Source organism: Protopterus annectens, chromosome 8.part0 (genome assembly GCF_019279795.1).
Source record: "Protopterus annectens isolate FY-2018-M chromosome 8.part0, PAN1.0, whole genome shotgun sequence".
Lineage (NCBI taxonomy): Eukaryota > Metazoa > Chordata > Ceratodontiformes > Protopteridae > Protopterus > Protopterus annectens.
The window spans coordinates 1,035,875,506-1,035,894,361 of NC_056741.1; the positions used below are offsets into that span (position 1 = coordinate 1,035,875,506).

At 35.4% G+C, this 18,856-nt stretch overlaps 1 protein-coding gene across 1 annotated transcript in view; it reads left to right on the plus strand.

Moving 5' to 3' along the window:
- FAM131C (family with sequence similarity 131 member C) overlaps positions 1-18,856 on the plus strand; it is a 1,671,064-nt gene that overhangs the window by 931,253 nt on the left and 720,955 nt on the right. Inside the window, exon 3 of the mRNA XM_044080515.1 lies at positions 523-647. Within this exon, the coding sequence (XP_043936450.1) occupies positions 523-647 (125 nt within the window). The remainder of the gene's footprint in view (positions 1-522; positions 648-18,856) is intronic.

The following is an 18,856-nucleotide window of genomic DNA, read 5'->3' on the forward strand; positions in this document are numbered from 1 at the left end:
AAACCAGTACTGACTTATCAGGTTAAAATAATACTTTGCGCTGAGGAACAGCACTTAAACCAGTTTTCATTTATAACCATCACCACAGACAGAACAGAAATGTCAAAAAAGTAATTTATGTTAAAAGTCAAAGGATCCAGTTGTTCTAAACATGCCTTAAGAGGCATGTTGAGCAAGTTTTTAGCAGTAGCAGAGGTAAATGATTGTTGACAAAAACCTTAGTTACTGCAGACAGCAGCAAATCATTTTGTGATGCATGGCTTTGAACAACACAAGAACTTTGTGGTCCTGTACTTCTCACCACAAAATGGCATGTAAACTGTAACTTCCAGCTGAAAGATTTTCAATATACCTAACCTTTATTAACCTTTATTTGTTTTTACCTGGATATGCACAGCTGTATTTTCATGTACATAATAACCTTTATTTTTAACCAGTTGATACAGCTCTGTGTTTTAATGTGCAGGATTATATAACTGAATTTAGAAAACATTACCTTAACATGATTTTTCATTCTCTTAGAAGAGCTACAAGAGACTGACAAGGATCCGCCAGCAATTCAGGACCCGCTACAGGCAGAATGTGATTCTTCTGAAGCCAGAGAAAATGAGCATCAGTGCACGACTCCGAACTGTGAATGCTCCAAGGTAAGAGAACTGTCCATTAAGAATGATATGAATGAGGTCCACATTGGTGTGGCAAACGTCGTACGGACTAAAGGACAGGAATTTTCGTTATTGGAATGCAAGAACATTATAAATACTTTGATTTCATATTTATTTTAAGTGTATGTTGCCTAGACAGCAGCTCACTCAGGGGTGGCATTTCCTCATATGTACTTCAATAAAAACAATTACCTGAGTAGCTTGCACCTTTGTACAAGAAATTCAAGTATAATTTTCATATAACTTATTTAACACTAAAAGAAATGATGTCTTAGTTCATATGCTTTTTTAGTATAGTTTGTATGTGGGAAGCATACATTTTTCAAATGGCTACTTGCAAAACAGAAATCAAAATGCTTTGTTTCATTGATTCCTGTCTTTCAGCAAAAAGAGTGCATTTATTTTAGTTAGCATGCATAATGCTGCAGTGTAATGAAGTTTCTCCTTACCCTCAATAGTGTATAATGTTATACTTGAGATGTGGGGATGAAGGGATGCAGCTTCACGTGTTGGGGAGTCTTGGGCAGTCCATCTGCTAAAAACAAAAGTTTTTTTTGCCAAAGTCAGTTGTGCTTGACATTTTTGGGCAGAAAAGGTAGTCCAATGTAAAGTGTATTTTGTGTAATTATCTCAGAGTTGCAAGCTCCCTATCAGTAGGAGACCCGGTACTATTCATTGCAAAAAATAAATTGGGAGGCAGCCTGCAGGCAGCAAAGCTCAAAACTTTCTGTACCACTCTATAGGTATTTTAGCAGGAGGGGCTTTGCCCCTTCACCCCAGTGCAATACTCTTTCTACTGGTAGTACACTCACCTTGGTGCAGAAGGCTGTGCATTCTATTCTAACACAAGGTAGTTGGATTGCTAGCATTGCAGTGCAGCATATGGGAGGTGCTGCACCCCTGACTGTGCCATCCTTTGGATGAGATGTTAAACCGAGGTCCCATCTGCTTGTGTTGGTGGTAGCTCAGGTGGATGTAAAGGATCCTGTGGCACCTATCAAAAATCAGGGGTCCTTTATTTATATACAAAAAGAAACTCTTATTTACATATTTACAAAAACATACACACATATACACACACAGATTTATTTGCACATATTCAGAATTTCATTTATACTCATACCAAATTTACATCCCTATTAGAGCCCCAATCCTCTTTCCATAACCACCATCTGACTTTACTTAATATTGTTGCTAAAATCCATTTACCATTAAACATAATTTCATTTATTCTTTCATTCCATATAACCCTTATGACATAAAATAACTTTTTATTTATTCTTTTAATGTATTCTTTACATATATTCTTATAATATCTATATTTAATAATATTCATTATCCACTTCTTTTATATTTTTGGAAAACAACTTCTCTACATAGCATTCCCCATAACTTGTTTGCTCTTTTACATTTCAAGGACACACATTCCATAGTTTCTTATTCTTGATAATGTAAACATGTCTGCTCACCCTTCTTTTTATATGGCATATTGCTTTGTACTAGTAATTTATATATTGTCAGTCTCCACAAAACGTTGTGATGTTCTACTTTCTGATTGCACCATTTGCTTCTTATTTTTACAGCTAAGTGTTTCATTTATTAGATTTTTCCATGGCTTTACATAGTAATATTCTATTGTTGCATTCTTATAAAATACTTTTATATTTTTCCATATCATCGTTTTTGTTTTTGTTTTTTTATTCTGAAGAAGTCCTATTCACCAGGGACAAAAGTGGTTATTGTGCTTTACTTGTGCATTAACAAACTTCAATGTGGTGTGCTCTTGAAGTATCTGTGGCAATTTTTGTGCTTAGTGTCTGAGTTTCAGTGGTGTTTCCCGGTTCCATGTTTTTAAATATTCCATACCCCATTCTATTCAGTCCTGCAGCCAGATCTGTATTTCGTTGTCCTAATATTTTATCTAGCTCATTCAAAGAAATCCCATCCAACTCTTCATTGTCTTTTTCTGTTAACTTTTTTTACTCTCCACATATGTCACTACCTTCTTTTTTTAAAAACATTTCTTGTTCATATTGTACCACACAATTCATAATCTTTTCCTGAGTTCGTTCTATTTACCCTTTTATATTTTTTATTTCTTTCATTACTCTACCTTCTTCCTTTACTAATCTACTTAAGTAACTTGATGCTTCTTCTCTTTTTCCTTGTAAAATATATCTTTGCTAATATAACAATTCACATTTTTCTTACTTCTTTCATATATTTATTTTTCTTTGTCAAAGAACTTTCTATCATTATGTTATACATCTTCCAATACATTTTATATGTTCTTTTATATTATTTTTTTCTCTATTTTTCTTACATCATATTGCCACTGTAAAAAACATTTTTTATATTTTTCCTTAAATATCATCCATCATTCAAACTAATTTTATAAAATTTCTCAAAGTAATATGAACATTCCATAACTGTATTACTAATCTTTTTCTTTCTCCATTCTATGCTTTCTCTTATCCATTTTATTAATTTGCCTATTTTTATATATTCCTTGTTTTTCTTTATTACCATATTGCAATATGATCAGCAAATTCTGTTTCTGCTACCTCCCCTTCTGCTATAACCAAACCTTCTGATACCATAAAATAGTATATTTTAAGTTCTTTGCATACTCCTTTTGAAAGTCCATGAATTTTGGTCCCAAATTTTAATTTACTACATTTTATAGCTATTAACATTTTTCTTATACCATTTCCTTTCTTTTTAAACTTGTCTCTTAAATCACAGTTAAAGTGTTCTGCTATTATAATATTTGTATTTTTCACTACATAGTTTAAAATCTGATGAAATAAGCGTTCCCTTTCTTTACAAATAGTATAAGCATATAATCTTATAATTATATATATTTGTTCTTTCCATTTTAAATCTACAATGGTTAATCTTCCTATTTTTGCTAAAGTTACATCTAATATCTTTAATGTATTTCTACAGAATATGACTATTCCAGAACAACTCTCATTTCTCAAATTCTAGATTATTTTTCCTTCCCATAGTTTCTCAGTTTCTAATTTTTCTTCATTTGTTAAAAATGTTGTGTTGTCTAATATAATTGCATCTACATCACATGTATAACACCACTACAAAATCCTGCTTCTTTTTACTATATTCTTAATACTATTCACATTTACTGAAAGCACTTTCCTTAGATTTGTGGCTTTATAAGTTCATAGCTAATTACTGGGCTAACTTTCTAATTTCCTTCCCAACAGTGAGAATCAAACACTATACCTTCTGTTTGTGAGTCAGACACTTTAACCATTATACTAACCCCCAACCATTAGCTTTATATATTCTTTTTCATTCATTTCCTTTCATTATTCTCTTGTACATTTCTTTTAAAATTTCTTTTTTTTTAGTTTATCCTTTTATCAATACAAATTTTTTTTCACTACCTCCAAGTTTATATCTTCTTCAACATGTATTTCAGTACCTTCTTATATGTTCTCTTTATTATGTTTATTTCTTATCTAATTTTTATTCCATTTCTACCACTTCTAAATTCTCTGCTCTTTGTTCATTTTCTTATTTCTTTTCCTGTTCCCTTACTCCTGTTTTCATTTTTGCAATCCATCCATTAATGTCCAATTTTGTTAATTTGTAACATTCCAATTCACATTTTTTGTATAATGCCCCTTTTCACCACAAATATGACATTTTCTTTTATCACAGTTACTTATCAAATGTTTTTCTTTTCCACAAAAAATAAATATTTTGGGTTGTTCCCTGTATTTTACAACATCCACACTCCCCTCCACATATATCATGCTTGATACATGTATATATTTTTTTCTCTTTCTATTTTTAACAAAGTAGTACAATCTCATACATCAGTCTGTAAATCCCTTTGTGATAAATTTTTGCAATGTCCAGTACTTTTATGTATAAAGTTCTCAAATGTCCTTTCAAAGTCTCTCTTTCCACCTCTGTTCAAAATTATACATGACTATTCTTTCATGTTTCCTTGTCAAATACTTGTGTAATATAAATATTCCATGGGTTACACTCTTTCCTTTTTTCGTGTTCTCCAAGAAAAGTTTTCCATTGAAAAAAACAGTCTCAAATATAATGTCACAAAATGTCTATTTGTTAGTAAGAATAAATGCTCTCACCTCATGTGTTTTTACACCCAAAGGAGCTACTAAATTTTCCCACACTTTATACCTCTCTATTTATTCATCCTCTTTACTTTGAACCCTTACTATGTAGTTCTGTTTTTCATTTTCTTCTGCTATTTCCATTTTGCCTTATTTTACTTTTTTTCTGCATATGTTTTCATTTCTGTCTCACCACTGCTCTTCAGAATTGACTCTGCTACCTCCCTTTGTATTTTCTCCATCATTTCACCCCAATAAATATCTACTTCATTTTCTGGCTCACTCTTCATCATCATTTCTTTAAGTAAATCATTCTGCAACCCTCCCAACTGGAAGGTTGTAATTATACATACACAATTTTCCAACTCATCTCCCTCAGATTTCTCTGAAACATTTCCTCAGATTCATGCACACATTTTTTGGTCTCAATATTTGCTTTCTCCTCCATTTCTCTCACCACACAGTTATCTTCTTCTCTCTCCATCTGCCTGGCTGTTTCTCCAGGCTGATCCTGCAAAATGTGTCTCACGCACAACAATGATATGTAGGGGAGGTTTCCTGATGACTAGCCAAATTTCCCTAGCAGTATAGCAAGCCACGGTGGTGCAGCAGTTAGTATTGTCGCCTCACAGTAAGAGGTTCTCCCATTCGATTCTTGGCTGGAGCACCTTCTGGGTGGAGTCTGCATGTCCTCCCCATGGTCATATGACATTTAAAGACATGCAGATAAGTGTGTGCGTGAATGGATGTGCCTTCTTTGAAGGCTAGGCATCAGGCTGGCAACTCGGCACTGTAAAAATCCACTGCCAATGATTAGCAGACCGGAGTTCCATTGTGGTGACCCCTAACCGGGAAAAGTCGAAAGACTTTTAGTATAAGTACCACCTCAGGTGTCCCCCAAAAAGAGGCCACAGGCCTAGTAGACTAATCCAGGTAACAAAAGATAGATTAGATAGATAGATAGATAGATAGATAGATAGATAGATAGATAGATAGATAGATAGATAGATAGATAGATAGATAGATAGATAGATAGATAGATAGATAGATAACTGTTCTGAGACATTTGTACCTTCAGGCTGCAGGAAAACTTCACAGTACTTTCACCTCTGGTTTAATATATAATAGTGACTTACACATTACTTTTCAGCTATTCCAAGGTTCACAGTTATGATAATTAGGAATTCAGCTGATCACTGGGTCTGTTTTCAGTAAACAGTCCCCTTTCTATTCAGCAGGTGGATAAGGAGTGTTATAATGCATCACGATAACATGTTACTGGCATTTTTTTCTTTTCCTTAATCCATTTTGAATGCAAGATATCCCAAATTTCCAGTGGAACTTACAATTTAATTATTTTATTTTATTTACTAATTTTAATTGGGTAATATGCAAACTGTTTCAGCCATGAGCATAGTCAGCAGGGTAAAAGAAAATGTGGCATGCATGAATCACTTTTTTGAATTGCCTATCAACCAACATGTCAAAGGGAGGAAGAATTAAATAGGAATACTCAGACAAAGCTAACACAGACATATAGAGATAAATTCCTACTCTGCAAAATCAGTAGCTATCAGTCAGTAGTGAAATCTGCCCATGAAGTTGTGAGACACAAAACTAACCACTGCTCACCTCTGTCACCAGTTACAGCTAGTCCACAAAGTTGTTTTCCCTTTCAGAAATTTAGAGAATACAGCCAATCCTATTTTTTTTTGTTTGTTTTACTTTCATTCTTAGCTTTTTCTTCCTTTCATGTAATTGCATTTTTTACTAGGGAAGTTTGCATAATGGTTAAGGTGTTTACCTAATAGGCACAAGGTGCAGGGTTTGCTTCTCTCATGGGGTAATCAGATAAGCTTAAAATGGCTCACAAGGGTAGTTAGCCTAGCAGTAACCTATGAACCTACATTGTCTATATTCTTATAAACAAGTCCAGTGCCTAGCAACCTATTTTGTGGCATATCTAGAATATTTAAAAGATAATTTTCAGCCTCATCTTCAAGCCAACACAGATATTTAACCTTTCACTAGCATAGATTCATAGGTTATTTTCCTGTGTTTTATGCAGAAAGCTATTTGAAAAACAATGACTCTGTGCAATTTAGATTAAAAGTTTCATTCTTAAACCAGTTATTTATAGAGAATCAAATTTTTTGAGCATCAACATTTTTTTCCTCTGAAATTGTAAGAAAATTAAAGTGTGACAGCAGGTCCCATAACATCTGTCATGTTCATTTATCTTTGACTTCATTGTTAGGATTTGTAACATTTTTAACACCCGTTCCCTTCCACATTAATTCCTGTAACCATATTCTATGCACATTGAGCCTAATTCTTCTGCCTTCACTGTTCGGTTTGTATACTAAAGTCTACTTGGTAACAAATGTATATCCCCGGAGTATAAATATATGCTTCTTGACTACTGGTAAAGAAGTGTGGCTGTCTGCAAAGGACATTGATGGAAAATGCTGGCTGTCTTTCTAAGACTAAGCTGAAATTTTGTGGTTCATTAAAAGAACAATTTCTCCATGTTGAAACTATAGATAAAAGGCCCATATATGTTACTGAAGCACAACTTCTTCTTCTTTCGGCTTTTCCCAGTTAGGGGTCGCCACAGCGGATCACCTTGTCTGCTCATGATTGGCAGTGGAGTTTTACGGTGTCGAGTTGCCAGCCTGGCGCCCAACCTTCCACAGAAGGCACACACACTCACACCTAGGGCCAATTTAGAGTGTCCAATCCACCTGCAGCATGTCTCTGGGATGTGGGAGGAAACCAGAGCACCCAGAGGAAACCCATGCGACCACAGGGAGGACATGCAGACTCCGCACAGAAGGCAACCCAGCCGAGGATCGAACCAGAGAACCTCTTGCTGTGAGGCGGCAAAGCACAACTGTTGCTGAAAAAAACAGTTCTTTCATCTGATGACATATTACAGTCATATAATGTTTCTCAGTAAGTTATGCTACAATATACCATAAAAGCTAATTGTAAAACATGCATTCATTTAATAATTTGAGTCATGCATCTGCCAAGATTAGACTTCAATAAAACCTTACTAAAATTATAAATATTAGCAACATCTCTCAACATGTTTTTCTATTTCTGTAAATGCAAAAAAGGTTAAGAACTTTGCAGTGAGCTGCCTTTTTAATTTGATATGCAAAAAAAAAAAAACTGTAACGTTAAAATATTTTTCTTTACCAGATCAAACAACAGGTTAGCCAAATAAATATTACATTTGGTAAGAAAGACACTTTCAATGAAATATAAGACAGAGTTTAAAACTATAAGCTAAAGAATAACAGACAAGAGGAAGCAGCAAAAATATTTGTACTGTAGTGTTTCAGTTAAATCCCCTATAAGGCTTTCCATTTGAAATGTTATGGTACTAATAAACAATTTTCCCTGCATTCACTTACAGGGAAGATTATAGTGAAGCTTAAAGAGAGCTGGTACATACAGATAAGGAGATATTAATTTAACTCCCCAGCATTTAATAAACGTTAAATGATGCTAAGGTATTTCACAGCAAACCACTTGTAGATAAGCTTATATCCCAAAATGAAACAATGTGACAAATTGTGATAACAGCCTGTTTGATAAACACTAACTTTCAGAAACTTAGATGGAGGATGGTAAACTCTAACAAATGCATTCAAAACTGTCCTTTGCAAAGCATTCCCAGAAAAGAACCTCAACAAGCCTACAATTTTCCAGTGATATGTAAGCAGCTAATACATGAGAATATTAATAATGAACATGCAAGGCTCATGCCAAACATACCTTGTTTCAGTTGTCTTAATAGATAATTTACTGAAATAAGGTAGACAAAAATATTTTCATTTGATCTGCTAGGCAAAAATGTATCTACTAGTTAAAAAGGTTTCCTCTTATCTGCCAATAGAGAAAAAAAAAAACATTTGTTTTCCTTATCAAACTTGTTTTGCCAAGAGAAATTAGCTACCCATTTAATGGCCACTTTCATGATTTCTTGTTGAACGAAAGGAGTAGGGGCTGAGCCATGATAAACCAGTCAACTAAATTGAGGTTATGAATAATACCCAAAGCATTTTATTACGGTAACCATTTAAAATGGCACAGACTGAATTACTAAAAAAATGAACTTATGTATATTAAACCCAAAACTGCCTTTCCACTAAGGTATAGCATTCTCAGAGTTAGTACATATAAGTTAAGGGAGAGCTCAAGATTTATTCTTCTCCTGCAGTTTTGGTCTTTTTTTTTCTATGTGTCAGCAATGGCATTTAAATTGCCAGCATTTCAATAGGGAGCCCTTTATTATGAAGAAAGTGCATATCACCTTTTATTTGCTTCATAGGTTCATAGATTCATATGAGGTTACTAGGCTAATGACTTTAGAGCCCTTACAAATCTAGCTATATTTATCTCGAGTTGCCCCATTTGTTGGTGGTCAGGTGAGTGAAGTTCGCAGAGGTAAGAGTCTACGGTAGTTAATAAACTCCAAAGCATTGTTTTTCAATATAATGCCTTCATTACTAAATGTAAACGTCCTTTTCAAAAGTTTTCCCTAGGGAATAAAGCTAAGCATAAAAACTTAGTGGGAATCCAATGAGGAGGCTATGAATGTTTATGTATAATAAGAAATAACCTTTGAAAAATGGATATTAGGTGCCTTGATTAAAGATAGCTAGGCAGTGGTGAAGAAGACTAATGTGAAATATACAAGTTTATCGCAGTTATTATAGAATATAACACCACAATCACCAACCAGAAATAATACATTGGGAGAGCAGATATTTAGAGAAGGTGAGCAGAATACGTATTTCTTTGTTTTGGAAGGTGTGTATCTACAAGAAATTATGAGGCGGAGCAGCATCCGTGAGCTCCTGTGACAATGTAGAAAGGGAAAGAATCCAAGGGTGAGAAAGTTGAACTAATGGCAGTACCAGTGGACTGACTGGAGTGAAATATGTATTCCCTGGATAGGGATGAACACATCCAAAGCCTAAATGTTGTCAAATGTTTTTTGTAAAATCAGAAATTAACATTCCACTCTATCAAAATAGATAAACATGGTTTGGATGTAAAGAAGATAAGTGAGATTGTTGGATCTATTCCAACTTTAGAAGGACTGATCAGGCTTTGAGTAAATGGTTTAAGCCTAGTTCTGACTGCCTGGGCCTGTATCTTCTTAACAACACTGATAGGGAAATTCGGAATGGAATTCTGGCAGAATGCAGTTCTTCTTGGGTTTGTTGTTAACTACTAAATGTGTTTTCATTAGAACATTACAAAGTTCACGTTTCAAAATGGCCTGATTATAACCAGTTGTAGGCAATGGACAGACCCTTTTAATAGGCATATTATAAGACTGATGATAGGTCAATAGAATTAAGAGACTCTTTTGGCCAGAACTAGATAATAAGATTTCTAACATAGGAAGGTGGAAATCCAGCACTTGAAACAGGTGTATGAAAGGGGATCTTTATGTTACTTTTCAGTCTCTGTCTTTAAAGAATATCTGCACAGGAAGTTATGGATTCTATCCACTTGCAGTAAAATTTCAGTACTGCTAAAACTGAAGCCTACAGGAAAACTGATATAGATTAGGCTTTCTTAAAAGCAAACGTGCTCTTCTCCCCTTGCTTCATTTTAGTGGTAGAAGTATTTGTATACTATCAGACTGAGTAACAGCCAAGAGAACACATTATTTGCATGAGTTTTTTTTGTAGTAAGTCAAGACTATTCCGGCACAACATAAAACTGATTCAGTAAAGTAAAAGCATACGCAGATTGGGATGTTATCGAACAAAGCAGATACGTGATACACATTTCACTTGTAGAAAACTGAACTACTTTAGAGGCAGCATTATATGGCATGCGGCTCCACAAACAATCATTTGGTACTCCAAACATTAAGGAAATAGCTGCATTTTATGTGTGTCACTGAATACAAGGAACTGCCTGAACTTCATATAACTCATTTATTCACTGACTGTGGCCGGTGTTTACAATATAAGGAATACTGTTTATAAATTCAAATGCGTTTATGAAGTGATGATATACATATATACACAATATTTCATTTGCTATACTTAATTCAAGTAAGCTTATTTTCTTGAAATTATGAGTGTGTGTGTGTGTGTGTGTGTGTGTGTGTGTGTGTGTGTGTGTGTGTGTGTGTGTGTGTGTGTGTGTGTGTGTGTGTGTGTGTGTGTGTGTGTAGTTTCAGTTTCCAAAGCTGCAAAGCTATAGGTAAGGTGCATCAATGGGGATATCTGCTCCACATGCATACTGTCGGGGTGTAGCTGTCTGTGTTTCTCTTTATGTGTGTTTGTATTTTTGAAATCTGCACCTAGGATGGGATGAAAGGGGTGGCTTTTCTTTTTTCCTTTAAATATATTAGAAATAAACACATTGCAGAGTACCTTAACCAGGAACTGTCCTGCAGTATTACTAATCTAGTCTAACTGCTGATATTGTCAATCTAAATACACCTCTCTGTATCCCACAATCCCACATTTCTCCCATGCAGCAGCTCAGTACTTCAGCCTCGATCCTACTCTCAGCTTCTTCTGTTTTTCTTGTTGCACTTCTGCAGGACTTAATCCAAGGACATGATGAAATCCAAGTTGACTTTATTTACAAATAATCCCCAGTGAAGTTCAACTAAAACCCAGTCATAAAAGTAGGTGAGGCTTGCATAAATGCTATGGACCCACACTGGTTACTAATCTGGAGATTGCTGTATTCAAAGAAAGCACACGGCCTTTACCTTATGATTATCTTCATGAATATCCCCACTAATGCTGTTAGGCAATTAGTCCTGTAGTGCAGATATTTTCTGCTCTCACAATGGTACCACAGTTATTTCCCTCCACTCCTTAAGTACTTCTGCAGTTACCAGTGATTTGTGGAAGATCTTAATCAGGAAATATGCCATCATAGTGATCAGATTCCTGAGTAGCATGGGATGGTGCAGTCCATCATACCAAAGTCCTTCAGCCCCTTTTAATACAGCTAGTTCTCTCTGAGGCTCTTTTCTGTCCTCATGATGTACATCCACTGGTCTCCCCTTTGGCCTTCAACTGCTGTAGCATTGCATCTTCCCTTTCCTTTCCTACATGAAGAATGAAGTGAGTCATTCTTCCAATACATCTGTCTGTTCCCATTTTACTATAATCTCCCTCCATCTTTGCTCACTCTATCCTAGTCTGTCTGAATCTTCCTCCTTTATGTTATAAATTTGAAAATATCTTTTCCCTTCTTCCCTTTTGCCTGTATCCCTTTAGCTTGCACCTTCTATATTGCCCATCAGCTGTGATTCCTCATATTGTACCTCCGCTTCCTCTGATCCACTGCCCCCAACCTCTTGTTTGGTGTGTCAGGTTTCCTAATGAGTAGCCTCAGGTTCCTGTACAGCCACTTTGTGCACTTTATGTTGTATGTTTATTTCCACAAGTACTCCAGTTTCAAATAATTTCCACAGCTTTATTCCCTTTGCTCACCTCAGTCCTTGTCTTTGAATTTCTCCTTCTCCTTATCATAATCCATTCTGCACACATCCCACAACATTGTCTTTGCCTCAGTATTCTAACACTTTCCCATGCACAGTTAATCATGCAGTTGCATGATAATTTGGAATTATGATGCCTTCATCTGGATTTCTATGCACTTGGCCTTGAGTATGATCACATTCAGAATTCTATCTTTTCTGGTAAATTACAACATCAGTTAACCGATCTCTTTATGGTCTAAGACTTCAGTTGACATCTGCTTCTCCTTTAATCAGAATTTCACATGTTCTAAATCTGCTGTCAGCATAGTCAGTTCGTCAACAAAAAAAATAATCTTCCTTCAGCCCCCCTCTGTTCTGTTCTTCACTGTCTGATCATTCTCCTTTGGTGTATCCACGGCCAATAAAATGTAATCTCTTTTATGTGGTGTGTCTCCTCCTCCTTTGTGGCCTTACAATTAATGTCCTTCACTATTTAACCACCAATAGTCTCCTTCACATTTGAACCAGTTATGCCCATTACCAATATCCTCTATTTCTTTGATAGCATTCTCCACTGTCTTTGCTGTTTTCTCCCTTCTCTGTGATAAACCTGAGCCACTAGATCCCTTTTTTTCCCCTCCTCAAAGCTGCTTCCATATTCTATCCATTTCATCAAATTTCCATCTGAGTGCCTTTGCCTGTCAATTTCTCTCCTGTCCTCCCAGTAGAGTTGAGCTACTTCCATATTTCTTTCCTTTTTGTGATTGGTCAATGCTCCTTGAACCAGTCCTTCATCCTTTACTTCCTTATCCTTTACTTCATGGCTGTATCTCTCACTTTCTACCTTCAACTTTTCCTTTGCTGTCTTTTCTTTTGGATTTTTTATGTATTTATCCTTTGTTAAGCAGGTTAGTCCTTAGGGGAAATTTGGCTAGGGCAGCAGGAGATCCCATACTTTTTTTGATAGGTGCCATGGGATCTTTTACATCCACCTGAGCTACCACCACCTGAAGCACATGGAGCCTCAGTTTAATGTCTCATCTGAAGGATGGCATACACAGGAGTGCAACACCTTCCTCTTTATGCTGCACTGTAGTGTCAACAGTCAATTTGTCTGGTGTGGGAATAGAACCCACAACCTTCGGCACCAAAGGTGAGTGTGCTACCTCTTGTGCTACTGACGCTGTGATGCACAGATTACTATCCTGACCCTTGCTGGAGTTGTCCAGGATCAATAGCATGTGCTAAACATGTGAGGACAGAAGGAGATCATTGTTCATATGAAGAACATGCATTCAGTAAAGCCACAACAATAAACATTTCACACATGGCATCGCAATAAATTAATACAAATATTGCATATTTATAATATTATACAGAGAAAAAATGAAGGCATTCTGTGAATATGTAAATAAAGAAAATAACGTTTTAAAATTATCGGAACTTCCTTGGTGGAGCTGTATAAGTCAGGGAGGCATCTAAGACAAGAATTACATAATTAGAATGACTGAGATCCCTGCACAAATAAGCTGCTTTTACGTTATTGTTTGCATATATTTTTATGCTTTCAGTTTAATTTTTTCATGGAACAGCTAAGAAAAAGAACAATACAACTTCATGATCCAATAAAGAATACATTTATTATAAAAAAACACTATTTTAGAGATGCAGGGGATTTTTAACTTGCTTATTTTTTATCCTGTGCCCTTTTTCTTCTTTTTGACATTTCTTTTTTGCTCTTTCTTTAGCCCCTTTCTCTGTTTCTATCCTGTCGCTCCTAGCAATGTATCTGGTATCATTCTAATAAGTGTTATCCTGTCAGGTGTTCTACTAATGTAATTGTTTAATTCTTTTGGACCCTTCACTGTTTATTTCTTCTTTGCCCAGTCATTCACTACTGTAAGTGCTCACCATTATGTTCCTGTCTAGATCTATTAATTTGTTCAGTATTTCATGATAACTTGCTCCTATCTGGCATATTTTACTTTGACTTCTTTCTTAACATCTTCCTGCCAGAACATCACCGACTTTACTATAGACATATCTGTCTTACCAAAAGTTAGCACTGGCAATTATCTCATCGTGGTGGAAAGGCTACCATAGAGAAAGGCTGAATAATATTTGTCATAACAAGCAGGCCTTTCATTTAACTGAATAAAATCAGTATTTTAAAAGGTTTTTGATTTTTAGTAGTGTCTATTTGTTTTTGCTTGCTAATACATGAAAGGAAAAATCTGCTCTGAAAAAAAAAAAAAACAGATTTAGTGTGTAAAGTACAGGGAAAACCTATCTAAATGATATGGAATGAAATCATTAAGATCAAATTGCCTAGCACTGAACACTAATTCAGTGTTTGTTTCTACCAAGCAGTATATTTAGCAGCCAGGGAACTGATGGCAGTCTGAAGTAAATTACTGCTGGCTCATTAAAAATGTTCAAGGGGAATTAGGTCATATCTGTGCTACCTCCCAAGCAATGTACTGCAAGATGTTTTCTTTTGATGAATGGCTATTGGCATTTCCGCACTTGCTGGTTGCTGCAGAACCCTGCTAAGTCTTTCAGTGGGTATTTTAAGTTGGCTTATCTGTCTGTAGTACATGCTCCATATTAAATTTAGTAAAATTACATTTTAAATATAATAAAGTATCAATCAACTAGTCATAGTAGCTGATACTTATTTAAAAATTTAATTCTCCAGAGATTACTTTTTGAATTTAGACACACTGTTTATACTATGCATACTGTAAGTGACAGTAACATGCTTTTTAAAACATCTTTATTGAATTATCACTTGATAAACTGAATTCACAATTATTAGAGTGCTGTGACATTTTGCTATTATTAACTACAGAAGGTGATAATGCTGAAATACAAGTGAGACACAAATTAATGAAATGAAGCACAGTTATTCCAGGATTCCAAGATTATACTGTTCCCAACTTTATTACCCTGTTTTCAGTTTAGAAATTCTTTGTTTAAAAATGTTTTGGTTAGGTCAGGCAGTGTATTGTGCACCCCCACAACCTTCCGGAATGTTTCTCTTGCATGCATATGCAGTTCACTTCAAAGCTCGAATTCTATACATATTGTTCCATTGCAATACATGCTTCACTATGAATACACCAAGGGTGGCATACTTTAAACTAATTGATAAAAAATAGACTGTTATCAAAAAATGAAGCTTATTTCAACTTTTGTCAAATTGTATTTAGAGTTGATTAACTAAAGTTTGTGGTATTTCATTTCAGTGATCACAGATTTGTGGGATTTCATTTCAATAATCACGTTCTCTAGTAATATATATATATCTATATATATATATATATATATATATATATATATATATATATATATATATATATGTACACACACACATACACACACATATATATGTATATGTGGGGAGAGACAGAGATATAGATAGATAGATAGATAGATAGATAGATAGATAGATAGATAGATAGATAGATAGATAGATACGTGTGTGTGTGTGTGTGTGTGTGTGTGTGTGTGTGTGTGTGTGTGTGTGTGTGTGTGTGTGTGTGTGTAATGCAGATCTACATGCCCTTCCAATCAATAAATTAATAACAAAATTGATTTGATGAGATTCCCCTTACTTCTAGGTAGATCAATTTATTTATCTATTTAACATTTGTTTACCAGGATAGTCAGACTGGACAACAGGTGTCCATTTTCAGAAAAGTCCTGGGGAGAAAAACTCCACAAGTTTACAGAGAGAACAAAAATTTACAAAAGAGACATTACAGAGTAGTAGCATGCAGACTGTAGACTTTACAGCAGTTAGTATACAATAAGAGGATATTACCCCAACTACATTATCAACTACATTATATTATATTATACTATCAACTACACAGTCCTGTTATTAAATAAGTCAGTACAGGGGTAAAACCCCTCTGCAGAGGGTATGCTAGGAGCTCTTTTTCTATGTCCTCTTATCCTCCATATCTGAGAACCAGACACTATAGGCTATTTTGTTTTCTATTTTGATGGCAGCAACCAGTTATAGTGAGGGCATCACTCAAGCAGCCATTAGGACCTTTCTTTGATACACTAGTACATCTCCCTCTGTGCCATCTTGAAATGTATAATCTGCGTGTTATGCCATGCCTGAGGTGCGTGTATTCATGCATGTTTCTTTACACATGCTAATGATGACGGATATAGCCAGTATGTACTGTCTGGCAAAAGAAAGCATGTCCATGACTTTGTTATGCATTCTTTAGTTGCCAGTTTTCAGCATGTGTCAGTATAGCAGCACAAAAGGCCACCTGTCACCCCCACCCCCAGGATGGGTGAGTCTGCTCACTTCCTTCCTTCCAGGGGGGCACTACAGTCCCTGGGTTACTAGTCAGTCCTAAATCATCTATGCCTTATTTAGTTCTTTCATCTCTCTGTACCACACATTACTATGTGGATACCTATTGCAAAACTTGTATTTTGAGCAATTTATTTTCACATATGCATTCAGCCAAGGGTTGATCTATGCCCTGTACTTGAGACAAATAAACCCAGCATTTAACAAATACTTTCGGGCAGATGAAGTCTTTAGTTAGACAGACATATTGAATACCTTTAGTAAGATAATACAAGATATTTGTCTTGCATACTCCAATCTAATGAGCTAGAAACATTAAGTTGTTTCTCTTCATTGCTAAGCAGCTTAAATAATTTCTGGTAAACGTATTTTAGTCAATAATGTAAGGAAAGACCATGACATAGGACATTTGGCAAATTTAACCTGTAACTGAAATCACAGCATTCTATGGTTTTGAGATGTCTAAACAAAGCTCAAAGTCCATCTAATTATGTAGAATTGCTCTGTTATCCATGAATGTAGTATTGCTTGTGTTCCATTCCAGTCATGTACATACATTTTTAAAATTCAAATGGAGATGTATAAATGCTGTTTAAGTCCAATGTCTCCTATGGGGGGGGTACATGCCATGAGGTTGGAGATCTATATATGACGCATAATACGAACAGATACCAACATGTAAAATTCATTTGAGATAATGGAAAGTCACAAATCCGATTTAGAATCTGTATGAATTTCCATAAGTGCATTGAGGCAGTAGAGATACCGACATCAAGTAGTAGGAGATACATCATTTAGTACATTTTCAATTATTCATGAAATTTAGTCAAGAAACGGTTGAAAGACTCTAGGATATTAAGCATACCAGGCCACAGTGAACTGAGGTCAGTTTCTTCCCTTTATTTTCTTAATACTTCCCCCTCCCTTTTAACCTCAGGATCATAGAAAAGATTACTAATATTGTTTCTAGCAGCATACCACTCGACTGTCCAGATTTTCACACAATGTCCAGATTTTTGCCTCATATTTTTTGTTCTGTTGATCATAACATTTGCATTTTTTTGCCAAATCGCTGAGGATTGAAGTCACTACATACTGACATATATTTGAGTTTCAGACTTCATATCCTTCAGAAAATGGATATTAATATAAATTGTTATTTTATCAACTTTCTAAGTTTTAAAAATCTGTCCCTATTTCTGGGCCTTGGTCTCCCAATTATTTTAAGCTTTGCCCAGATTTCTTGTGCTAAGAAGTCGAGAGGTATATCTACCAGTGAAGACTTTATGTGTTTGAAGGGGGTGGATCAGTGTCAAATGCTGCTTCCTGAACCAACATATGTCTTAATTGTCAATATACACCATTATACAATGACCAGCCTAAAATATTCAAAAATGAGGACATTGATTGGCCAGCCCAACCAGTGTGCCTGTTGTAAATCAGTGAGTATACTAACGGAAAAAAGTCCAGTCGCCCGGACTTTTTCCAGTCAGTATATCTCGCATTTTTTTTAACTTTTACTTTTTTTTTTTTTTTACTATAAAAAGAAACTGGAAGACTTAAACCAATGGAGGGAGATGATGCAGACAATAATAAAAGGATAATCAGGTAAGTTCTGCAAAACTTAAAAAACTTACCTGATTATCATTTTATTTTGTCTGTCCTGACTCTCCCCAAGGTAAAAAGTCTCCTGGTTTCCTTTTTGTATTAAAAAAAAAGAAGAAGAACCAATGGAGATCTTCCTTTCTCCATTACAACAGTTGCACAGCACTGATGTACTGCGTAAGCTTTGAGACACACGTCCCATACGCATGTGCAGTACATCAAAACAGTCACAGGATACATTCAAAACGCAGAAGGGCAGTACAGAGGCATTATACAAAGACATTATTTAAGAAAAGAAAGTACTGTTTTTCTTAAATAATCCCCAGGATTTACTAATCTTCTGTGTAACGCTAGATTAGTCTTACACGGAAGTGCCAGTCTAAGAGTATGATGGCAGCGTGCCATGCATATTAATGAAGGTGCGCTGCCTCAACTTTAAAGCTTACACGGAGCGTGGATGAGTGTAGGGGGGCATGTCGGACTGCCAAGCAGTCCAAATATCCACCCCTCTGCAATGAAGAAACACTGCAATTTCAAGTTACATGAGCGAGTCCGCTCACATGTGCACAATGTAACACTGCACTCCCCCATATGTTAAACAACTGACAAAATTAAAAATAGAAAGATTTTTTTATTTTTTTTTATTTCATCT